The sequence below is a fragment of the Dermacentor andersoni genome, chromosome 4 (assembly GCF_023375885.2).
Source record: "Dermacentor andersoni chromosome 4, qqDerAnde1_hic_scaffold, whole genome shotgun sequence".
Classification (NCBI taxonomy): Eukaryota; Metazoa; Arthropoda; class Arachnida; order Ixodida; family Ixodidae; genus Dermacentor; species Dermacentor andersoni.
Genome location: NC_092817.1, coordinates 223,298,963 through 223,325,418, shown reverse-complemented (window position 1 = coordinate 223,325,418; position 26,456 = coordinate 223,298,963). Strand labels below are relative to the sequence as shown.

Here is a 26,456-nt window from a genome sequence, read left to right as displayed (position 1 = left end):
CTCGTTTGAAGTACGAGATTTAGGCCTATCTTGCCCATGCCTTTGTGCCTGACTCTCTCACCGGCAGTTTTCCAGCCTTGCGATCTTGTGCACTGGTCCGGCAAAATTTCGATGCCATCCACCTCTACACGCATAGCGGTAATCATCTTAGGTTAATGCTCACTTGCGTAATCACCGATGGTTCGATGTTCCGCTGGCGGCTTCAGCGAAGCTCGGGCTGGGCCTACCGCTCCCCCGGCCAAGGCCGAAGTCGATGTTAGGCCCAGCGGCGAACGCTCCTTTCGGCACACAAAAGTCCTCTAAATTCAGGAAAAGTGGTCCCCTACCTTGGAATTTGGGTTCCCGGTGGTCCACACAACTTCATGCATCTGGTCCATGCACTTTCATTAAGGTGCGACTCAAAAATCCAGCAGTTCAGAGAAAAAATACGCAACAGGTGAGATGCGTCCGCTCGCTCCCTTCGTCGTCTTCGTCCTCCCTGGAGCTTTGTGAGCAATTCACCTATGCGCGGCATGGGTTATGTTTCCACAAGTGCTATGGGATTGACAGTCATATTGAAATCGGCGCATATGCGAAACTGCCCATCTGGCAGTCTTCACTGGTCGGACCATGCCTTGATGGGCCAGTCTCTGCAACAACTCCTCAAACTGATCTTTCAGAGCAAATGAAGTCTGCTAGGGCCTCAAGAATCTGGGTTTAGCGCCTTCTAGCACCATGATGCAAGCCTCAACCCCCCGGAACCTGCCTAAACCAGGGTGTCTACCAAGTTGACATTTCCAAATTCCCAGAATTTTCCAAGTATTCCCCGATGCCTTTGCGAAATTCCCCAAGTGACACAGAACTTTGTTTTACGTTAAGATGGGCTGACACCATGTCACCCGATGATGTCACTCTCTAGTAAGCATGTTAAAAAATAAATGACTTAATCCAGTTTGAATAGTAAGGAGTAGTGTTTATTTTATTGTAAAAGAAAACAGAAGGGAGGGGTTAGCAAAATGCACAGCGAGTAAAATATCTTCGAAAATACCTATAAAACCCATTGCAATCAAGTTAACCATTCTAAAATACGAATAAAAAGGATATGCATAAAGAAGCAAATACAGTAAAACCTCATTATACCGTACCCGCTTAAACAGTAGTTTCGTTTTAAGAGTAGTAAAGTCAAATCCCCAACTCAGCGGCCATTGAACATAATGTGTTTTATATCCGCATAAACCATAGCAGCTTATTGTGTACGTTTCGGTTAGCACGTGGCGTTTCCACTTCTCGTCACGCAAACAAAGCGGTGCATCGTCTCCATCGGGCGACCTGGCAGAACAACAAGCCTCAGAGATCGGAACAACGGCCTCCAAGTGCCCTGTGCATTTGCACAGGAAGCTACATCAACATGAACACCAACATCATTTCGGTGCCGTGCCATAGAGCGTTGTGGCGTCATGCAATCAAGGACTCACGTCATGCCGAAGCTCGGATAAAAAAGACACCGGGTACTCAGCATAGATGAAAAATTAGACATCGTGCTATCGAACGTGACACGAAAAAGTCGACGCTGGCACACGACAGGGATCTACTGTTGACTACGGTGTGTGGCATTTGGAATGCGAAGTTGCTCGCCAGTGCTGCTGCGACTGTGAAGAGATGTCGGCTATGAGGTTCAACTTTTCGCCATCAGTGTCTCTGTTGTTGCCGAAGTGTCGACTAGTGACAGTGATGAGGACGACACGGAAAGCGACAGCACGGGCGATTCAGGCCTGGCAGTGGCAGAAGCTGCGCATTACATTAGCCTCATGAATGCAATCGTCGCGACAAGAACAGCACCCCGCAATGAACAAGGTGCACCGCGACTTCTGCAGCGCTACCGTCCGCGCACACGGAGAACATGCAACGCCAACGAGGAATCTGGCATGCGTTTGTTTGCCGAGAAGAGGGGGCTCGCTGAAAAGCTGGCTCGCAGCTTCAGTAAGTTTGAGGCCGCTGTCGTCGCTGCTAGGCCGCCACAGCATCAAACGAAAATAACACTTTTGTCGCACGAAGTGAATAGATCCTGCATGTTTTTTCTTCTTTCATCGCACTCTCTCTGAGTTCTGTTTTTGACAGGTAAGTGGGCGATCTCAGGCTATTTCGGTTGAGCAGTACAACCGTTTAGTATGTACTTTTTCTGAGCTCCGGCCAACTACGGTTTTACGAGGTTTCGCTGTATTTCCGAATATGAGCTATTCCTATCAATTGATAGCAAGCTTTCATCAAGCAAGTGTTTCCTAGCAAGCGTTTATCACTCTAGAGGTTGTCTGGCGTGATAAACGCGGTATTCTCTCGATCCCTTTCGTCAACTACAATTTGCCAATAACCAGTGTTGAGGTCCATCAACGAAAAGTACTTAGCATTGCAGAGTTGGTCAAATGCTTTGTCTATCCATAAGAGGGGGTACACGTCTTTCTTGGTGATGCGATAATCAACGCAGAAGCCCAGACTTCCGTCCTTCTTCACTAAGACCACAGGAGATGCCCACAGGCTTTTCGACGAATGGATGATATCATCACACAGAATTTTATCAAATTGTTGCCATATAGCTTCTCGTTCTCATGTCGACACTCAGTAAGGGCTCTGGCAGAGTGGTCAAGCAGATTTTTCGGTTATTATGTGATGCTTTGCAAATGGTGTTTGCCGATTCTTCAATGACATTGAAAAGCAGTCTTTGTATCGTCAGAGAAGACTTTCGAGCTATTGTTGCTTATTCATGGGAGACTTGGATTTATTTCGAAGAATTGTTCGAGAACTATGGTCTTCAAGGTAGATGTGGCAGAATCGGAGAGGAAAGACATGCATTGCTGGTTTGCACAATTTCCTCAAGGTATGCAATCGTCATGGCCTTGTTGATGTGCTTGAACTCCTGGCTGAAGTTTGTCAGCATCACTTTCCTTTTTCCTCCATGCAGTCGAGTGACCCCCTTGCGAAGCAAATTTCACGATCGAGCAGTAGCTCGTCACCCTCAATGACATCTTCTACATGTGCGGGTGTTTCAGTGTTGACAGAAATGACAATGCCGTAGCGAGGCGGGATGCTCACTTGATCTTCAATCACACTCAAGGTATGTTGACTACGAGAGCTTTCCTGCAGCATCACTTGATCTTTGGACAGTGTTACTACTTCAACTTCAGGTAGATGATTGCGCCACGTTGGTTCAGGAAGTCCTTGCCGAGCATGACGTTTCATGAACACTGTTGGAGGATAACGAGGGTGGCAGGATAGGTTCAGCCACGAATGATAATTCTTGTCGTGCAGATTCCAGTCGGCGTTATTAGGTGTCTTCCAGCTGCGCGGATTTGAGTGCCTTCCCATGTAGTCTTAACTTTTTTCAACTGATGCGGTGATGGGTCACTCATGACGGAGTAGTTGGCTCATGTATCTATTAAGGCGGTGACTGCAGGGCCGTCGAGAAGCACGTCGAGGTCGGTGGCTCTTTGTCTTGCATTGCAGTTAGGTCTTGGCGTCAGATCATGACTGCGTCGTGTTGACCTGTGGCTGGAACGTTGCATTGTCAAATCTTCTTTCGTCCGCATGTTCTTTGTTTTTAGGCTTCGCCGGGATGGCAGCACCTCGCTGATGTGTCGTAGAGATAGTCTTTTCTGCGTCTTCGTCGTCAGCGCAGGGTCTTCGTCAGTTCGACAAACAGCATGCACCTCCACCGATTGCTGCTTTTAGTTTTCCGGATATGGGCTGACGGACTGGCTCCCAGCTGGGCCAGTGTAATGTCGGCGCTGCAACAACAGGTAGCGGCCAGGCGACGGTGAATGGGACGGTTGTTCGGGGCTTCACTAAGTGGCAGCGAGGTAGGTAGTCGGTGATATTGCAAGGGTGTGCACCTTGTTGCGGGCGCGAATCGTTGATGGCGAACCTTGGCAGTCCCATTTTGGCCCAGTTCTTTGCAGTGATAGCAGAGTGTACGATTATCCAGGGTGCATCAAACTTCAGGTCTTCCTTGAAACGCCGCACTGGTCGACGCAATCGCGGTGCTTCGAGGACCTGGCATGGGTGCGGAAGAGGACCACGGTGGCGGGCGATGGCGGCGAATGTAATTGCTTCTGGCTGGGCTTACGGCGATTGCAGCTGCACCTGAGGAACTCCAAGTGATCGCTGTGATTCCTCCTTGACCATGTCAGTGAACGAGGCCACCTGAGGTTGCGATGAAGGCATGATCTGTGCAGTTCTTCGCGCACAATGGCCCTGAGATCTCTCGAAGGACGTTGGAGGCCAGTGCTTGGATGGTGCACTGCAGCGTGAGCATTTGGCGGTTAAATTGCCTAGTGCGCATTTCCAAACTTTTCTCAATTGTTGTTGCCTCTGTCAAGAACTCAGCTATGGTCTTTGACAGCTTGCAGATCAGTCCAAGGAATAGTTCTCGCTTGACGCCCCGCATCAGGAGGAGGACGAGGAATAAACTTTATTTGTGCACAGCAGATTTGAGACCTAGGCCTCTCTACCTAAATGATGGCCTTGAGCCCTTGGGCATCAGGAATTCAAATTTTTTCTTGTCTCACATTTCCGGGTTGGCGTGCCGGAAAACACTGGTGGTCTCTTTCGTGAAGATTGCGATAGTCTCATTGGGTAGCTACACTCGAGTTTCTAGTAGAGCTTGCACTCACTCTTTGTGCACAATGCTTGTGAATGTCTGGAGGAAGCCGCTGCGCAACAAGTACCACGTTGTTAAGGTAGTTTCTCAATTCTCAAACCACGTCCTGGTGGCATCCTTCAACGCGAAGAAGACATGGTGCAGCTTGTCGTTGCTGTTCCAGGTGTTAATTGTAGCGGCCCTTCCATGTCTTCAGCCAGCTTTCTGGGTCCTCAAATGTTGATCCGTGGAACGTCAGTGGCTCCCTGTGCTGCTGCAGCACGATCGGTGTTGGCGATGCAGGGGCTGCCATTGTAGCTGCTGTTGTGGCTGTGCACTACATCTTTTCAGGTAGACGCCTGTACACCGGTAGCAGTCCTTGCTGCCTATGGCAAGTCGCTTGTCCTTTAGACGTTGCCATTGTCTTCAGGTGTCGGGCTTAGATCGCGGCTTTGCGGGGGGCGTTCGGTACATGAATGCACTAGCGCTTCCACCAGATGTCACGTGGTAGTGATGGTCAAGAAACACAGCAGCGAAACTATTAATACCTTGAATAAATTTTTATTCAGTGAACCTGTGCTCACAAAAGCAAATTACACTCAAAGCACAATGATAGCGGCGAACACAGTTGGTGATTGTCGAAAATCTGATCACCGGGTCAAGCACACTGGCTTTTATACATCACCCGTCAAAGATTCCAGTGCAATCGCTGGTGCCCTTGTGGTTTCCAGAAACTACTACAATATTTGTGTCGCACATGCAATCTGATTATACAAGGTACGGTGAAAACACGCTCAACAGATAGAATCAACAACAACATTTGTGTAAATTCTAAATCATGCATGTGCCTCTTGTACTGAGCAATGACGCTGAACACTTGTAAGCCGGTGAAAAAGCGGCCACTGGAGGAAGATAAACAAGCAAACATGTCAATATATATAGTGAGTTCGAGGCTAAGGTTACCAGAAAAACAAAACTTGCTTTACATTGAATAAGCTGGGACTGCGTTAGCTGGGAGTAAGACCTCGTTATGACAGTCTCATCAGACACATTTGTGATATTCATCACATGCAGATAACACACATATGTGATATTCATCACATGCAGATATTGAAAAAAAGATTCGCAATAAAGTTCTTATGATCAGGTGTATGATAAGCCAGCAAAAGGTCTCTTGCAGATTGATTGCCCGTTGGCATCTTACACTTACGATGTCAGGCAAGGTAACAAGTTACATACATGGACGCTTTCCAATGTAATCGCTGGTGTCCGCGTGTCTTCCAAAAAGTACTACACAATTCGTGTCACGCGTACTATCAGATTACACAAGCTTCAGTGGCAACAGACAACGCACAGAACCATCGATAACATGCCAGTAAGTTCCAATCATGCACGCGCGTCTCATCATTATCATCATCATCATCACCAGCCTGGTAACACCCACTGCAGGGCAAAGGCCTCTCCCACACTTCTTCAACTACCCCGGTCATGTACTAATTGTGGCCATGTTGTCCCAGCAAACTTCTTAATTTCATCTGCCCACCTAACTTTCTGCCGCCCCCTGCTACGCTTCTCTTCCGTTGGAATCCAATCCGTAACCCTTAATGACCATCGGTTATCTTCCCTCCTCATTACATGTCCTGCCCATGCCCATTTCATTTTTCTTGATTTGAACGAAGATGTCATTAACTCACGTCTTATGCTAAGCGATAACTTGAAGTTGTCAATGGATGAACTGCAGTCCCCGAGAAAAGGATAAGTACACTTGTCAATACGCAAGAAATTGCAATATGCACACGGGAAAAGAAAATTACTGGTTTAAGATTTTAAGCCACATGCTGTTCTACAAAAAGGATTGTGAATTGGTTGGGATGTTCGAGTGAAATGGACACCTTCTTTGAATGGCCACACAACCAGCATGCGAGAATAGATGCTCGGAAGGCACAAATTTGCTGGAGTCGATATAAACTCCATTGCTATGTCAAATACACGCTATAAACCGGCGCGAATGCTCTGCCACGTCTGCAGCGGACTAGCAATGACACGACGATCAATGACAGAGGTGCTACAGTATGCCTTGAATTGCGAGGGCATTTCAAGCCTCTGGCTCCAGGTGGTGTGGTGGCGTGTGTGGTGTGGGGAAAGAGAGGGGAAGTGCACAGCTTGGCATCACTCGAAAGAACAGTTGACAGTCGCTCTACCACAGCTGCACAGTCATTGCTTGAGCTCCGCTATTCTAGCCTGATTTCAAAATTTTCACGCAACTGTCAAATAGTCTAAAATGATTAATCTAACATGCGAAATCGATTAGGTTGATTAAGCGAAAGGTGGAAATCAATGAAGATTAATTGTTTTGCTGGATACTTCTAATTGATTAATTAATTAAATGTTCACTGACACTGCCAACCCTAGCAAGGATGCGGCGAACTGAAAGGGAGAACTTTGATCTTCCGAACGATACCAAGATGGTGGCGCTCGAGATAGCTTGTGAATTCCAGTGTTTCTGTGCGACTTTGGGCTTTTTTTTTCGCCGTCTGCACTGACAAAATAATTTTTTTCGGACACTTAGGTGCGTTTTTGGGCAAATCGTTTTAATATGGTGTAGATTAAGCATTCTAGATGCCAGAACAAGTAATTCTGAATAATCAACTTTTTTATGTGATTTCCGGTTTTCAAGACCACTGTCCCCACTCAGCATGCACCTACATCTAAGTATTCGAGCATTCCATCACCTCGAGCTTAGCAGTGCAAGGCCATAGCCACTAAGATAGTGTAGCAGGTAACCCGATATGTGCCATTATGAAATCGTGCTGATACAACAGGAGCATGCAATGCAACACGGCGCACACATTTAAAAGGCTTTCAAGACTGCACAGCGGCACTGGCATATGAAAAATCGATGTAATAAATGCCACTAATTGCAGCGGTGTTTAGTGGTTTAATTATTCAGTCTTGCGCCGTTTTTCAACACAGGCACTGTGTTGCAGCTCATATTGCATGTAACTGCACATAAACCATTTGTGACCATTAAGTGCTTGTGGTGTCCATTATTCTCTGTCCTTGTTGTTTTGTGCTACCTTCGCTTTATCATGGATCCGTATCAAATTGCCCAAATGCAAACCTCACTACAGATGTACAAGAAACCACTCAAGAAAGGAAAAGTAATGTTGAAAAGTTTCGTCCAATCATCCACTCCTTGCCACGAGAATTCATCTGTAAATGAACACTTGGGAAAAGCCTGCTCCAGCAGATGCCAGTTTTGTAATGCTAGAGATTCACCTGAGTTCCATTGTCCCGGCTTCGACGAATGACGTGTGACTTGCCGTCGATCCAGTAGAGGAAATCTGAAACAGGGTCGAATTCCAAGGCACGTATGTTCTTGAGGCCTTGAATGGGCAGCATCACATCTGGGGAATCTTCTGCATCTAAGCCGAGCCGACTGATGCTGAACTTCTGGCTGAACAGCAGGAAGCTGGGCGGGCCTGCACGTACGCATGGCTTTTATTCCTCACATGGTTTTTGGATCAGCACAACTATAGATTTGAATAAATGTAGAATACACTTCGGCAGAAACAATCTCATGACGGCTGTTGACACTGATGAGACCAGCTTTAAAGCAATGTAATGACACACCATATTGCCACTGATGATATCGGTGCACGGTGCCTCTGAATATATATATATATACAGTAAAACCTCATTAAACTGTACCCGCTTAAACAGTAGTTTCGTTCTAAAAGTAGTAAAGTCATATCCCCGACTCAGCGGCCATTGAACATAATGTGTTTTATATCCACATAAACCGTACCAGCTTATTGCGTACGTATCGGTTAACACGCAGTGTTTTTACTTTTTGTCGCACAAACACGGCGGTGCATCATCTCCATCGGGCAGCCCGGCACAACAACAAGGAAACTGCCTTGAGATGTGTGGAGTTGTTAGAGAAACTTTTGACATGCATATTTTATATTTCGAATTATCGATATATCGAACTATTTCGCGATCCTTTTTGAGTTCGATATATTTGGGACCTCGTTAAACTGTAGTTGGCTGGAGCTCGGGAAAAGTATGTACTAAACGGTAGTACTGCTTAAACGAAATGGCATGAGATCGCCCTCTTACCTGTCAAAAGCGGAACTCGGAGAGAGTGCGATTAAAGGGGAATAAACATGCAGTATTTATTTACTTCGCGCGACAAACGTGTTATTTTCATTTGATGCCACGGTGGCCTAGCAGTGATGACAGCGGCCTCAAACTTGCTGAAGCTGTGAGCCAGCCTTTCAGCCAGCCCCGTCTTCTCGGCAAACAAACGCATGGCAGATTCCTCGTTGACGTTGCATGTTGTCCGTGCGCACGGGCGGTAGCGCAGCAGAAGTCGCGGGGCGCCTTTTTCATTGCGGGGTGCTGTTCTTGTCGTGACGATTGCACTCGTGAGGCAGACGTAATGTGCAGCTTCTGCCACTGTCAGGCCTGAATCTCCCATGCTGTCGCTTTCGGTGTCGTCCTCATCACTGTCGCTGGTCGACACTTCGGCATTGATGGCGAAAAGTTGAACTTCATAGCCGACATCTCTTCACAGTCGCAGCAGCGCTGTCGAGCAACTTCGCATTCGAAATGCCACACACCGTAGTCAACAGCAGATCCCTGTCGCGTGCCAGCGCCGACTTCTTCGTGTCACATTCGATGGCACGAACAATGTCTAATTTTTCATCTATGCTCAGCACCTGGCCTCATTTTTATCCGAGTTTTGGCTTGCACGACGCCACATCTCTGGCACGGCGCCAACATGATGTTGATGTCGATGTGGCTTCAAGCGCAAATGCACAGTGCGCTTGGAGGCCATTGTGTTGATATGTGCATGTTTTCTTGCATTTGTGTATATTCTTTATTTCCCCCTTTTTCTATATTTTAGATCTTAGTTCTCATGCTCGTGTTTGTGTGCATGCGTGCGAATATGTGAGTGCTTCCGCGCATGTTTCTGTTTCTTCTTATTTCTGTCCTTTTACTTTTGCATTTGTCTTTAATGTGCTTTCCGCCACGCCTTTTTTCGAATTTCGTTAACTCATCACATTCAAAGCACCAAGTCCTGTGAATAGCAGGGCTGGCCTCCTCAACATCATTAAAACCTTTTTCTTACATCTACCTTGTCTTCTCAATCTGCCATTTCTTCTTGTGTTGTTGCTGCAATGTGATGGATCAACTTGCACTAAAGAAAGTTCCATCAGCTATGATAACAGAAAAGTTGACAGAAAGGGTGCCACATTGTGAAACAGCACCTTGCTATGTTGCTTTTTTCATGCTCCCAGTCTTAGTAAACAGACAGTTTTACTGCCCATTCCATATTGTGGTACACATGTGCAGTGGGGTGTCATTTCCTGGCTCATGCTTTCATCATCACAATCACATTTTTCAGTGAAGAGAGCCCAGCAATGCAGTGTGCTGAGAGCATTTGCATCTTTCACCACTTATTAATTTGCCCGTCTCACTGTCTGAATCTGGTAATCACAACAACGAAGCGCTTTTGATGCGGTTTACGTTTCTTTATCTCCATCCCAGTCACGCTGTACCTTTCGAATACCTCACTAAAACACGTTCAACTTTATTGAGCATTTTTCAGTACAAAAAGCAAAAAAAAGTGCTAGCAAAGCTATTCAAGTTAATAAATGTGCTTTCATTCGCATTACTTGCCCAAGCCAGATAAATAAATTAAACATTGGCAATGACATGACTGCGATTTGAAGTGCAGACTGCTAACTGTACCATTCAAGCGTGCCCCTGACTACAGCTATTTCTCCAGGGGGCCCGTCAAACATGACGGTGGCAGTCTGAATGAGCATTATGGGCCCTCAGTGGTGGTCGAGCCAGTTTGTACAGTATTTTGGCGAAGCTTGTTATTACACTGCAATCAGTAAGTGCTGCTCAAGAGTGAAGCAGGACACAAAGCTAACAGCGACCAATTAAGCTTGCTTTTTAAGGGATGATATACCATGCACAGTATGATGCAAACATCTTTATTTGGGTAGGCAATGAAGTTATTTTGTAAGCAATTAAATAAAATTTTGTAGGCTAATCAGAACAAAGATGTACGCCTGGGTGCAGAATAAGCTAGAACAATTCGCGCTACGACAAGAAGGGATGGCAAATGTCTTAAGTGCATTCTAAATGACATATGTCCTTTGTTATGCTTTACTGCACTTAACAAAGTGCGTATTACGCCCAATAACAATGCAAGAAACTCGACAAGAGAATATGTGCCTATGAACAGCGCCAAGGTGAGATGCCGGAGAACAATGCTGGTGCCATCCTGTATACACTCGCCTTCGTTGTGAGGTGGTTTGTTGGCTTCCCATGTGATGTGGACTCTGCGGATAGATACGAGTTGATTTGACGTAGAGCCGTAACTTTTGACGCTAACACCCGACCAACCTTTTAAAGCACCACCTTTTACTGCCCCCAAGGGCTGAAATCACCACAGGCACGTCCTAAAAAGCTCTGAAGGCCTGCCAGTACAATTATTAGGCATTTCTGTGCTTGTACTGTGAGATTGAGGGGGCATGTGTGTATAATTAAGGAATACATAACGTGTCCTGTGACAATTGATTATTTCAGCTCTTGGTATGTTTCACCGCAATACTTCAGATATGCTTCAGCACCTAACATTGCTATATTGAGGCTGAGCTTACTTTTGGTAACCAGCATTATGCAACACGCCGAGCTTCCCGAGCTTTGAAGCCATTGGCAAGGATTACAAAGGCGGAGTCGGCGCCATTGCTAACAGTGGCGAATTGATGAATTAATTTTGATGCATTATTGTACACATAGTGCAAGGCTAAGAAAATGCACACACGAGAATATTTTGCAAGACTCAAATGTTCCTGCTCTTACACTAATAGCGTAATCAAATTATGCAGGTGACCACACTCAAGAAAACTGTGGTTGTGTGCCCCTAAAAAAATCAAAAGGTGTGACAAACATCCGCTAATCGTTCATCTTATCGCCAACCAGAGGCAATTAGTTTTCACGAGCCTCCAAAAGAAAGGGGGGAAATGCATGCATGGCGGCATCTTTCATATGCGCACCCCTGCGAGAAATAAACGAGGGAGTAACAGGCGGTCGCCCCTTGAGCGATAAGTAACAAGGTAGACATCAGTTTTGCGAGCACAACAAGCCCAAACCACCTGTGGAACAAAACCCAAACTGACTGCTGCCCACCTACACACGTGTCAATGCACGAGCAGTAATATGTAGACGTGCCGGAGCAAACGAACCATGCAACGAAAACTGAGAGAGGGAGGTGTCACGATCCACCCGGGTTTGTGAACAAGGGAGGGCTCGAGGCACCCTCTGATAGACAGACGCTCCGCAGCGTGGTGGTGCTGAACGATGACTGACCGCCGAGCAGCCGTGCTCGTCGGTGTTTATTGCGATGCGGTGACCAATGTTGCCTGCCGAGCTTGGTAGGCCACCGAGCCTGGCGGCGAACGAACATTATGCCCGAGGGGGCGTCACATGCTTGCTACAGGAGGCTCAAGAAAAAAAAATCCCTGTATTCCCGCATAGTGGCAGCACATGCCAGGAAAGAAAAAGTTAAGAAATTGGCACGCTTTTTCAACGTACAGACGGTGCCACAAATATACGGCATCAACCCTCTTGGACTTGTTCGCGGCGCCGTATATTCAGTTCATTGACCCTGAAAAGGTTAATCAGGGTTAACAATTGTGTTCTCATTAAAGGTACACTAAAGCGAAACAACAAATCAGTTTAGGCTAATAAAGCATTGTTTGAGAACACTGCAGGCAGTCATTTCAAAATAATAGTTTGATTATTAGATGAGGAAATGGAGGTCGAAGTATCAGTATTTGAATTTCTTGCCGAAACCCCGACACGTCAGTGTGACGTCAGGGATTCCAAAGTATGTTTTTGCGTTTGGGCCGCATTGGCTGAGTAAAGGTTCCCGAAACTTGCCATGTTTAATATTTGGTTCGTTTAGCACACAATGTAGTCAACCTGTACCGCTATATAATTAAGTAGGCCATAGAAGATGCCATCAAAATGCATGACGTCACAGAGACCAGGTGCAGGAACTTCAAGGAGGCGTCACCACCCGTCTTTCATTCTTGCGCTTTTTCTGGCTTACCAAGAGTCTTATCGTAGTAAGAGTGGTGTTGTTGGTGTCCTAGAGAGGTAATTTACTGATGCAGAAGAAATAATTTTTCTCTTTAGTGTCCCTTTAAGAGTTGCCGACATTTAAGCACATATCCATGTTAGTTCTTAGAGTGAGCACGATGTGTGAAGGATTTTGCTTATTAGAATTGAGTTTCAATTAAAAGGAATATGCCACCAAGTGAACTGCTAGTTTATTTGAGAGGTCACGGGATGGATGTTCGGCTGTCGTGTACCAACTGGCACAATTATGGCAGTCCTAACACTTTCATTAGTCAGAAGCTGTTGTGCTTCGTTGAGTGGCTCACTACCAGACAGCTCCCAGTTGGAGTTGCTCTCTTCAGCGTCAGCTTCACCGAGTTCGATGACGATGGGTTGGATGTGGGCACTCCCAGGCATGACAAGTCTGAACTCTTTGCCTCCAGGTCCATCACGTACTGAGTTTTCTTCCTCAAGTCTTCCTATGTTGTGCGCTTGATTTTCTTCTTTAAGGGGGGACCCAGGTCTTTAGCAAAAGAAATGTGCGCACATGCTACTACTGGTAAACTTGAGCATGTGACCAAGATGGTGAGTGATGATTGGCTACAAGGACCACAAACGCTCAAACTACGACATCAGCCACCATTTCGTCTTAGTCTAGCCACTGCGACAGTAGATATGCTGGAGGTGCAACAGTTTCCTTCCGTGAATTGTTACGGGCGAAAACATGCAAGGTGCAAAAAACTTCCGAAAGCGATTTTATCGCCGCAGTCAGCGCGGGATACCCAGCAGCTCGCCGCCGAAGTAGCACCGCCGAACGCCGACGCCTGAGCTACTCTGCGGGATCACACATCTCCACATGCCTGTTCCACTAGCGTAAGAATTGACACGGCTGTTGTGACTGAAGAGTGTTGTGTCGGCAGCGGCAGGCAAGTGGGGGCCCCCGGCCAGAGAACGCGTGTCGAGCGCCGACGCAGTGAAGGAGACACGGAGCTAACTGCTCCCAATGAAAACCGGAACGAAGACTCAGCCGACCCGCAGCCGTTTATTATTAAAAAGGACTTCACATGCCAGATGACACCTCCTGATTGGTACCAGCTAGCCACATGACAGAAGGGGGGTGCGCCATCTAGCTAAACAACTACAAAACATAGATGTACGATAACACAGAGATCTGACAGGGGGCGACACTATACTACATCATCCCCCCCTGGAAACAAAGCAAGCATACAGTGAAACGCGCACACAAGACGAGCACTTAAGTCCAAAGGCAATTTGAGTTGTTGCCCCCCACGTTCACACACGCGCACTAGTCGTACACAAAGCACGCACTTAAGTCCACAACAAATTCAGTCCGTCCCTGCCCAAGTTCACATATACGTGCACCAGTCTTGGGCACCAACACACAGGCAGTCACTCAAACAGTCTCACAAGGAACACGGCACAACACTCACTGCACCACAACAAGGAGCACATTTTATACCTGTGTTAATGAAACGTGGACTGTCTCCCAAATTTCACAACGAGGCCCCTAGCCGTGGCATTTCGAAGACGGAAATACGCTCTACACTACAGAAACAAAATCATCGAGCCACGGAGGCAGTTTTCTGTCACGATGAGGACGCGTGCATACCTCAGAAGAACTTTGGGGGTTGCGACGCGTATCAGTCGACTTTAAAGACCCAGTCGTCCCACTACTATTTCCCTCCCCCTGGTTGGACAATTGAATGTGGTTGTCGCTCAAAGCTGGAGAGGGTTGCCCAGGAAGCTCCTCTCGACGTCCCAACAAGTCCTGGGATGCTACCGATTCTACGACGGAATCCGAAGCGATTGCTGACTGTGTAGACTCGGAAGTGATACAGTCAGACGCACTACATAACTGATGCCTATGAAAGGACGATGTCACGACAGACGAGTCATCAGAATGGCTCTCCAGGTTTGAATATGAGTACAAAAAGTCTCTATCACTTGTACACAATTTACTATCTGCTGAATCCTTTATCACTAGGGTTAACTTAGACACATGCCACATTTTCCCATCACAGAGTAGAAAAGTAGATGGTCCTATCTGGGCCTTAACTGTACGAGGTTTACTGTACTTAAAAAATCCTTTCCTGTTAAATGTTATTCTGACGGTGTCTCCCACCTTGATACGAGTTGCCTGAGCACCTCTACGTTTGTCTACGTACTGTTTAGCCTGCCACTGCTTCTGCAAGACCCTTTCTTGAACTTCAGGCACAAGACTGTCCTGTTGCCGTAGATCTACACAGAGCCGCATGGTTCCATCCTTCTTGCGCACCACCACGAGTGGAGACACCCACTCAGAAGCCTCGACGCGCTCAATGACATCGCAATTCATTTGTGACCTGGTCACGGAGAGCCAGGGGTAGTCGGCGCAACTTTGAAGGCACTGGTTTCGCATCTTGCTGCCGATGAATTCGGTGCACAAAGTTGTTGACGAGGCCCAACTCGTCACTGGAAAGGTGATCAAAACCCGGAGGCACACCTGTGGGGCTCTGTACTGAAGGAAGCGATGGTAGACGACATGTCAGCGACGTACCGTCGATCTGTATGCCCAAGCGTTGGATGGCGTCTAAACCCAGCAGTGATGTTCCTGTAGTCGTTACGTGGAACGTGACGGAGCATGACCTTTGGAAAAACTGGACAGTGGCTTGAAACAGGCCTTGAATGTCGATGCGTTGCTTGGAGAAATTTTTCAAGTCCAATGTTTGTGACACTCTGTGCTGTTGACCAAAGTGCTTTCCAAAATCTTCGGCCGTCATCAATGAGACAGACGCTCCCGTATCCACCGGCAGTCGCATGGAGACGCCGTTCACTACGACCGGAACTTGTAAATCATTTTTAGTTTCCAAAGTGCTCACCGTCAAGACAGACGCGGACGGCTGTCCTGCGGGAGTTGACAAAGACCGCGTCTCTGCGGAAGAGACGTGCTGGACAGTACGGGTTTTTCGGCAGACTGATGCAAAATGGCCCAACGTGTGGCAGGCGTTGCACCGCCGGTTCCTTGCTGGACAATTCCTGTACGTTGCAATATGTTTCGTGCTGCCACACCGATCGCATGCACCACGGTTCCCGGAGGAGCCATGTGCGAAATGTCGGCCCTCTTGGCAGCTTCTCGGAAGAAGTCGGCCCTCTTGGCGGCTTCTCGGAAGAAGTCGGTCGTCTTGGCGGCTTCTCGGAAGAAGTCGCCATCTTCATGGCCTCCCGGACTACGTCGGCCATCTTGGCGGCTCCCCAGAAGAAGTCGGCCATCTTGGCCCGTCGACGGAACGCCAAGTTGAGATGCCTCGATACTTCGTACATTTTCGGAGCCGAACGCGCGGTTTGCTCGATGCAAGGCTTCTAACGAGCGTCCAATTTCTTCTGCCTTGTCCAGGGACAGGGTTTCGCCATGAGCCAGCAACTTTTCGCGAACGCTGACGTTCGCTACGCCATGTATTATTTGGTCTCGGATGCGCTCATTGTACGTTGTGCCGAAGTTGCACTGTACCGCCTTCTCTTTCAGTGCGGTCACGAATTCCAGGAATCCTTCTCCCTCGAACTGCCTTCGACTGGTGAATTCGTGCCTCTCCGCCAGAACATTTGTTGACGCGGCGAACAGCCGGTCAAGCCGCTGCAAGAGTTTCTGGAACTCTGACGCTGGCGGGACCGCTTCACTTGACAATGAGGCTGCGCCGGTTAACTGCCTTGCTGCTTCCTGCTCCTCGTCTGCAAAGTACTTCCGTTGTCCCTCACGCCCGAGTGCGCTGGCGAGCGCGGACGCTCGTCGCGCGTCCGTCCAGTCGCCACCACCGGCCACTTCGAGGTGGGCCTGAAAAATGTTTTTCCATCGATGCCATGGAATTAACGGTGGCCTGGGCAATTTCAGAAAAACGGGAAAGTTCGCCGTGAAAGACGCCATGCCCGGTAGCGTGCAGGAGACAGTGCAGAAAACAAGCCGGAGTTCGCAGCAGGAATGGGGCAAGGAAGAACTAGGGGGTCGAGAAGGCCTAGGCTCGGAAGCCTCGCAACGCCAAGTGCGTCGGCGGCGTTTGCTTGCCCTGCAGACACAGGAAGGGACACTTCACTTACGAAGCTCGTTGGTTTCCCGGGACTTCGGTCGGAACTGCAGCGGGAATTCCATCCTCGTCGCCAAAAGATGTTGTGTCGGCAGCGGCAGGCAAGTGGGGGCCCCCTGCCAGCGAAGGCGCGGCGACCGCCGACGCAGTGAAGGAGACTCGGAGCTAACTGCTCTCGATGAAAACCGGAACGAAGACTCAGCCGACCCGCGACCGTTTATTATTAAAAAGGACTTCACATGCCAGATGACACCTCCTGATTGGTACCAGCTCGTCACATGACAGAAGGGGGGTGCGCCATCTAGTTAAACAACTACAAACATACATGTACGATAACACAGAGATCTGACAGGGGGCAACACTATACTACAAAGAGGAAGTGGATAAGATAAGAGTGAATCAGCAAGCTACGTTCATCAAGATTGCATCTATGCCAGCCATGGAGCGAAAGATTCGGCGTTTTGCTGAAGATCCAACCGCAGATAGTGCAACAGCCTCGGTCGCGGAGCCCACTGCTCCGTACATTGTCGCCGAACTTGCAGCAGTGAACAATCTTCTCAGCATTCTTGTGCAATATTTGCGGTGGTTCTGCGAAGCTAGTGCGGAGCGACCAGGATTACAGTCTCGAAACAAAGCTGACTGTGGTGTGCGAGATCTGTGGTGAAGTTGTATTGGGATGAAGCTCGCCGGGAGTATTTAGGGCCCAGAAACGTGTAATCCTTTTGAAGTGAATGTACTCGTAGAGCATGCTATGTTGTCGACTGTAACAGCCAAACGGCCATGTATGATGCCTGGTGCCTACCGATGGCTTTTGGCGCAGTTTTTATAAACTTTGTATATATCAGTGTTAAATGTTTTTTCATCTTAAAGCTTATTGTGTTTATTTGTTGTTTTCTTGAAACCACAATTTTAGTGATGATGCCGTATTAGAGGTGCCTTATCTCTGCTGCCACTTGTGCTATCACTGTAATTCTTTTTTTTTCCAGAAAGGCAAGGTTGTCTAGAATGCAAATTTACAAAATAACGATGTTGCATTGATTAGAAAATAAAAAAAAAATGTTTCTTTTTTAGTTAGATGGATTTCTCTCACTGAAGTTTGCAATGTTTTCATTTGATATAAAATTGGGTTAGAGCACTATTCTTGCTAATTTGCGCTCTGTTAGTTGCACATCATTTTCATGTATATTTTATTATGCCATGTATAGTTGGGTAAATAGCTCACCTCTAAGCAAATTATGCAAAAAAGATGAATTTCTTCACTTTCTGGAAATTTATTTATTCTGCAAGAAAACTGGATGCATATTTAAAACTAGCACACTGAAATACATAAATTATCTAAGTTTTACCAAAATCGATTAGGAATTAAAAAAAAAAAAATCTTTTCAAGCGCAAGGTGCCCCCTAAAGGGCCCCTCACCAGGTCTGGGCATTTTGAGCTGACAAGCGCAGAGCATACATTGCGCGATAATGATCGTGTCTGCAAAGTATTACATCGCTATGCACCACAGAAAGATCTAAAATTTCAAACCGAATGGCGTTTTCCCTTCTCGCGGCCACTGCGCTCCAAGCCGGACGATGACGTACTCGCGTTCCTATGCCTACGTAGTCGGGTTCGCAGTGTGACATCGCTCGTGGTGACACGTGACTTCGAGAATTCTTTAAGACAACAGCTGTTATCTGTGTGATCTGTTGCTTGATTGACGAATTGAAGTTTAGAGAAATAATAAAACACACAAATGGAATGTCTGCGTGTTTTTTGTTTTACTTTTCACCAAAGCAAGAGAGATGTACTTCCGCTTCGTGTGCTTCTTCCCATGGTCGTGCGGTCACATGCGCAGGTACCGAAACTATGCCATTTTCTACCGTGTTCCAGCACCTGATCATCCTCTGCAATCCGCCTGTTCTGCCTCAGTATTCGTGTAGCACTGATTTATACCGATAGTCATGTGTGCTTGTGCACAGCGTGCAGAATTGTGCGCTGCACGAACAAGACAACAACTGGCACACGACGCCGTCAGCGGGAGTGCGTAAGCCAGGAAAAAAATGAAGGCAGGGGCGCCTGTGGCTATGCGTTACGCGATCCTCGATGTCCGGTATGGGACAACTCAGGGAAGGAATTTTACTTGCGAAGGCTAAATGGGGCGAGTGGAGAGAGCGTCTTGCTTGGCAGTGGAGCCCGCCTGCTGAAATCATGGGTTCGCGGCACTGAAATATCTATATATCGGCTATTAATAAGCAGATCTGAAACATTTTTGCGGCAGAACAGTCAATAGAGGATATGTAAGAACTGCCAGCCTATAACCAAAATTTGCTATGGGGCCTGGTGAGGGGCCCTTCAAGATTATTTCGACTGTGGGCAGCTAAAAGCCCATATAATGTTTAAAAAACAGCACTAGAAACCTACACCGGACAACAGAAAAGAGGATGGGACACACACGGCGCTGTCTTACAACTGCGTTTACTGGAAAAAGCACGATGGCTTTTTCTATTCTATTTTCATCCTCTATTCTGCTGTCCGGTGTACATTTTTAGCACTGTTTTTTAAACATTATGGAAAACCATCAACTCGCCCAATCTGCAATTCTACTTGAGTCTCTGTTATCCACAGCGATGTCATTTTTTAACCTTTGCACACACGAGCTCAATGGGATTAAATTCAAAGCGGTATGGCTGGAGACTGAGTACAATGCAACTGGCCCTTTCAGCTGTGTAGTCTACGATGCAGCTCAGAAAGCGCGACTTTGCATATGGCACCAGCTCAAGCAGCTTCTTCTTTACCATCCTTTCACTGTAAGTGATGTTCTTGCTCTTGAGCTACTCCTGTATTATTTCCTCCTTCCAGACCATCGTTGGCAATTTTTTTTCTCGCTGGATATGGTATATAGGGTGTCTACGAAGTTGACATTTCCAAATTCCCCGAGTTTTCCAGGTTTTCCCCAAGTGCCTTTGCAAAACTCCCTGAGTGACACAAAACTTTATTTTATGTCAAGACAGAATGACACCATGTCGCCCGATGCTGTCACTATCTAGTAAACATGCTAAAAAATAAAAATGACTTAATCCAATTTGAATAGCAAGAAACAGTGCTTATTTCATTCAAGAAGAAAACAGAAGGGAGGAGTTAGTAAAATGCACACCGAATAAAATATTAAAAAAAAAAGAAGATCTGGTAAAGCCCATAGTATATCGAGTCGAACATTCTCAAATACGAGTAAAAAGGAGATGCATACAGAAGCAAATATTTTCGAATAGGAGCTATTTCTGTCAACTGATAGCAAGCTCATTGGTAAGAGGTCCGAACTTTGTCACAAGTGAGATTCTCTCGCAACAGCTGGTATGTCAACCTCAAATGTCCTGAAATACTCTCAGGCCATGCACATTCCAATGTTGGGTTTCACTGCTTCAAAAAGAGTTTATTTTGGTTTGGATGAGGGACACCTGCATTTTCGGAGTCAATGAACGCTTTGTTGTTTGAGCTGAAGCTCCTTCAAAGAAGTAGCGGCACGCTTCTTTTCCCGTTCATTTGCGTAGGTCCTTTGTGTTCTTGTCCTTCTTCCACTGCACGTTCACCAGATGGACCATTTGAAGCATCCTCTTGGACAGTAGCACAGTCAACTTCCGATTTTTCAGACTCCCTAGGGGCCGCGAAAACCTCCAAGAATCAGGGAGTTCGAAAAAATGAATGTGTGTCTTTTACTGCCCTTAAGGGCTGAAATTGGCACAGGCACACAAGAAAAAGCTGTGAAGGCCTGCCAGTAGACTTATTAGGCATATCGGTGCTTGTACAGTGACAGGAGATGGTGGGTGCACGTGTGTATAATTAATGAATACATACTGTGCCCCGTGACAATTGCGCCTTCCCAAGCTTGTTATGCACTAAAACACGTTGTAGGGCTCGTTGGTGCATAGCTTTCAGTAGGTGAAGCGCCAATAGCGACGGCCCACAAGAAGGAATACAGACAGGACAAGGCGCTTCCTGTCTGTATTCCTTCTTGTGTGCCGTCACTATTGGCGCTTCACCTACTGAAAATTGTTATGCACAGCATAACAAAGTTGTATTGAGGCGAAGCCGCCTTTCAGGAACCGGCATTACGCAACACGCTGCGAGTTCCGAGCTTCGATCGCAAGGACCACAAAGGCGGTATTGGTACCATTGCTAACAGCGGCGAATTGCTAAGAGAAGCGAACACTGAAGTAGCCAAGCCTAGTGTTGCCGCGGCGGTGGCTATGGCTGCCAGCAGATCTGCATACGAGAGCACCGGTTCAAGGCGGCGAGATAATCAAAATGACTCTATAAAGCAATAGAAACTGACAAATGGAAAGATAGGTCTATCAGTTGCCCATTGGCGGCGGCACCGCCGCCGCCGCCACATGGCAAAAAGGCGACACGACGAGGGAACGCTACTGACAACTGGTTTATTTTTGAAAAGGGTTCAAATTTAAGACAAGCACAACACATGCGCACAACCGAACTGCGCCAGCCTTCTTTTACAAAAAAATGATATCACAATATCGCAAGCAGTCACGGGAAGTGAAATGATAAAAACCAAGCAGCAAGTGAAACAAATGACCAATAAAAGACGGCAACAGACGAAAAGCCATATGTTACGGTTTTGCACATCTCTCCAGAAGTGTGCGCTCAGCCGAGGACAAGTCTATAGAAACATTGCTTATGCACAGACTCGTCTTTTCTTGCATGTGGAATGCTTCCAGCAAAGCTCTAGCTTTACCGCTTGCACTTCCGCCCAGAAACTTCGCTTCTTTGAACCGTGGCACGCATTCGCAAACCATCACATGCGAAACTAAATTTGCAAGCTTGTCTTGGTTTGTTAAGTTTTGAGAATGTTCCCTTAATGTGCACTTATTCTATTGGAGATTATCTTGGTGAATATATTATGTAACATTGGAAGTAAGCTAACGGGCAAATAATTTTTTAATTCTGTAATGTCTCCCTTTTTTCGTGGATTAGTATAATGTTGGCATTCTTCCAGTTCTGGGACCCTTGAAGTTGATAGATATTTCGTATAAAGGGCTGCTAGTTTTTCAAGCATTATGTCTCCTCCATCTTTGAATAAATCGACTGGTAGTCCATCTTCTCCTGCCACATTTCCCCCATTTCATGTCTTGCAAGGCCCTTCTAACTTCATCGCTAGCTATAGAAGGAGCCTCTCCAATTTGTTGATTACTACTTCGAATAGAGGTATTGTGGCTGCTTTGAGTACTCTACAGGTCACTATAGAATTCTTCTGCTGCTTTTACTCCCATCTTCGAGATTGCTGATGATATTACTCGGCTTATCTTTCAGTGCATACATCTTCATTTGCGTGATGCCAAGCTTCTATCTCATTGGTTTCAGGCTATGTCCAATTTTTACTGCTGCCTCAGTCTTTCTCACCTTATAATTTTGAATATCCCTTATTTTCTCCTTGTTGATTAGTTTTGACAGTTCCGTGAATTCTATCTGATCTCTTGAGTTGGACACTCTAATCCTTTATTAGGTGTTTTGTTATTTGAGAGAGCTTACCTACTGGTCCTTACCTCTCGCTTCGATATCTGCTTCTGAAGCCAGCCTAGTTACGGTTTCATTCGTTGCCTATATGTCATCTTCATATCTGTTCTAAGGCTGCATATTTGTTTGCAGGTGCCAACCTGAATTGGTTTGCTTTTGCCCTTACTGCGTGCGTCTAGGTTGGCCTGTTTTTTCTTGACCAATTTTACTCTTTCTTTCTTCAAATTGAGGTGAATTCTAGCCCTCACTAACCTATGGTCACTGCACTTTACCCTACCTAACACTTCTACATCCTGCACTATGCTGGGATCGGCAGAAATTATGAAATCAATTTCATTTCTTGCTTCACCATTAGGGCTTTTCCAGGCACGCCTTTTGTTCTAATGCTTCCTGAAGAAGGTGTTCATTATTCACAGTTTATTCCTTTCCGCAAATTCTACCAACATCTCTCCTTGAGTGTTCCTATAATCGACGCCGTAGTTGCCAATATGCTTGTTCACCAGCCGGCATTTTCCTCACTTTTGAGTTGAAGTCGCCCATGACTACAGTATACAGTTGAACCCGACTATATTGAACCCGTTTGCATCAAATTATTCTGTATATCGAACAATTTCTGAACATGGTATAGTTAGAATGAGTCATCATCATCAGCCTGGCTACGCCCACTGCAAGGCAAAGGCCTGTCACATACTTCTCCAACTACTTTGGTCATGTGCTAATTGTGGCCATGTTGTCCCTGCAAACTTCTTAATCTCATCCACACACCTAACTTTCTGCCACCCCCTGCTACGCTTCCCTTCTCTTGGAATCCAGTCCGTAAACCTTAATGACCATCGGTTATCTTAGTTCCTCATTACATGCCCTGCCCATGCCCCATTTTTCTTTTTCTTGATTTCAACTAAGATGTCATTAACTTGCATTTGTTCCCTCACCCAATCTGCTCTTTTCTTATCCCTTAGCGTTACACCCATCATTCTTCTTTCCATAGCTCGTTGCGTCGTCCTCAATTTAAGTAGAACCCTTTTCATAAGCCTCCAGGTTTTTGCCCCGTAGCTGAGTACTGGTAAGACACAGAGGTTATATAATTTTATCTTAAGCGATAATGGCAACCTGCTGTTCATGATCTGAGAATGCCTGCCAAACACACCCCAGCCCATTCTTATTCTTCTGACTATTTCAGCCTCATGATCCGGATCTGCGGTCACTACCTAACCTAAGTAGATGTATTGCCTTACCACTTCCAGTGCCTCGCTACCTATCGTAAACTGCTGTTCTCTTCTGAGACTGTAAAACATTACTTTAGTTTTCTGCAGATTAATTTCAGGCCCACCCTTCTGCTTTGCCTGCCCAGGTCAGTGAGCGTGCTTTGCAATTGGTCCCCTGAGTTACTAAGCAAGGCAATATCATCAGCAAATCACAAGTTACTAAGGTATATTCCATTAACTCTTATCTCCAATTCTTCCCAATCCAGGTCTCTGAATACCTCCTGTAAACACGCTGTGAATAGCATTGGAGAGATTGTATCTCGCTGCCTGACAGCCTTCTTTATTGGGATTTTGTTGCTTTCCTTATGGAGGACTACGGTGGCTGTGGAGTCGCTATAGATATCTTTCAATATTTTTACATACGGCTCGTCTACACCCCGATTCCGTAATGCCTGCATGACTGCTGAGGTTTCGACTGAATCAAAAGCTTTCTCGCAATCAATGAATGAAAGCTATATATAGGGGTTGGTTATATTTCACACATTTCTCTATCACCTGATTGATGATGTTTGATGTTTAATGGCGCAAGGGCCAGGTGTGGCCAAAGAGCGCCATGCTAATGTTAATGAGTTCGCAGTGGAAGGATGGGTTCTGTGATCCTAATGTGCCGTGGCTGTAAAGGGGCCTAAAAGAGTTGATCGAAATTCCATAAAATGTAGGAGTAATAACATTATGGGAATGACTGTTGACGTGTACTATGAACATCAGAAGGCCATTGAGAAAAAATGATACAATATATAAAATATGTGAGATGCTAAAATGTCTGGAGCACTTGTGCCTCACCAGAGCCCTTGAAAGCCAAGGACCTAGAGGCATGTGCTATACAAAGAACACTATTGTAGATGTATCCTCTGGAAAGAGGATACACTACGGAATAATTGGGCTTGCCACGTGTAGCACAACATCTTTCAAGTAAGTGAGGACTACTTTGGTCTTAAAAAGCGGTTCTACCCCAAGAAACATGGCCGGATGCAGAGGGATGTGATGGCTGTATGCAAAATGAAAGTGTTTCCTCCTGTCTCTTTCGGCTTCCCGGCACTCCAGGAAGACGTGGAAGACAGAAAGCCTGTCGCCGCATCTACCACAGGTTGGAGGCTCGTTACCAGTCAGGAGAAAGTTATGAGCGCCGAACGTGTGTCCTAATCTAAGTCTAGTGAACAGGACGTCTGTTCTTCGTGTTTTCGTTGCTAGGTGCCAGAAACCTAACTTAGGCTTAATTAGGTGAAGCTTATTACTCGTTTCTGCGTCCCACAAGCGTTGCCAGTGGCTTCGCAGTTTGTTTCTGAGGAAAGGCTTTATGTCTGCGGCAGGGACTGCAGCAGAACGAGTACCCTGCGATGTCATTGATTTGGCCATCTCGTCAGCAAGCACATTTCCCTGGATTCCTCTATGGCCAGGAACTATATGTCTGTGTGATGAGTAGATGTTACATAAGTGTGTGCAGAGTTCATTGAAGACAGGATTTGTATGCCTTTGTAAAGAAATGAGTGCTTTTACAAGACTTAACGAGTCTGTGAATATTATTGCTCTGTCAAGTTTCAGTGTCTTTATATGTTTTACTGCAGACAGTACTGCATAGGCTTCTGCAGTGAAGATACTTGTTAAGGGATTCAACACGTCAGATTCAGAAAGAGAGTGACCAACAGCAGCGTAGGATACGCCAGCATGGGATTTGGACGCGTCTGTGTAAAATTCGTGGCAGGAGTACTTCGATTGTAGCTCTCGGAAATGCATAGCAATTTCAAGCTCAGGAGCGTGCTTCGAGGCCTCTACAAAGGATGTGTCACATTCTATCAGCTGCCACTCCCAGGGCGCTAATAGATTAGCAGGAGCCATTTGGCGATGTTCGAGTATTGGGACATCCATTTCTTCACTAAGTTCTCTTACACGCAGCGATAAAGGAAGTCTCATGGAGGGTCTGTTACGGAAAAGTGTTTCGCACGTTAAGTCGTTCACTGTCATGAAACACGGATGTTCCTGGTTAGAGCGCACTTTAAGAAAGTAGGTGAAGCTGATGTATGTTCTCTGAAAATGCAGTGACCACTCGTCTGACTCTGCATATAGACTTTCGACGGGGCTTGTTCTAAATGCGCCAGTGGCGAGGCGGATACCCAGATGATGAACAGGGCCTAACATCTATAGCACGCTCGGTGCGGCGGAGTGATAAACCACGGCACCATAGTCCAGTCGTGATCAAACTAGGCTCCTATAAAGATTCAATAAACACTTTCTGTCGCTACCCCATGTTGTGTGGGATAGGATTTTAAGTAAGTTCATTGTTTTAAGACATATTGCTTTAATATATTTTATGTGTGGGATGAATGTAAGCCTGGAGTCAAGGATAACGCCTAGGAATTTGTGTTCCTTGTTTACGGGTATTCGTTGCCCATATATTTCAACAGTGGGATCTGCAGCAAGCCCTTTTTTCCTGGTGAAAAGAACGCAAGAACTTTTGTTGGGGTTCACTTTGAACCCGTTTTCGTCTGCCCACTTGGAGACTTTGTTTAAGCACTGCTGTACCTGCCTCTCACAGACTGTTAGGTTGCAGGATTTGAAACCTACCTGTATGTCGTCTACGTAGACGGAATAAAAAATAGATGGAGGTAATGTTTTACGAAGCGTGTTCATTTTAACTACAAAGAGCGTGCAGCTCAGTACACCTCCCTGGAGTACCCCAGTTTCCTGTATGAATACACGCAACAGCGCATTACCTATTTTCACTCGGAATGTACGGTTTTGCAGGTAGCTTTCTATAATGTTTAACATAGTGCCGCGGATCCCCAGTGTCGATAGGTCACGCAGGATGCCATAGCGCCAAGTTGTATCGTACGCCTTTTCCATGTCGAGAAACAC

The 26,456-nt window shown here is 46.3% G+C and overlaps 1 protein-coding gene across 4 annotated transcripts in view; it reads right to left on the bottom strand.

Annotated features, from left to right (window-relative positions):
• arr (low-density lipoprotein receptor-related protein 6) overlaps window positions 1-26,456 on the bottom strand; it is a 296,788-nt gene that overhangs the window by 56,908 nt on the left and 213,424 nt on the right. For all 4 annotated transcript variants that reach the window (XM_072288049.1, XM_050185229.3, XM_055074753.2 and 1 more), the window contains one exon: window positions 7,889-8,091. In XM_072288049.1, coding sequence (XP_072144150.1) covers window positions 7,889-8,091 — 203 coding nt within the window. The remainder of the gene's footprint in view (window positions 1-7,888; window positions 8,092-26,456) is intronic.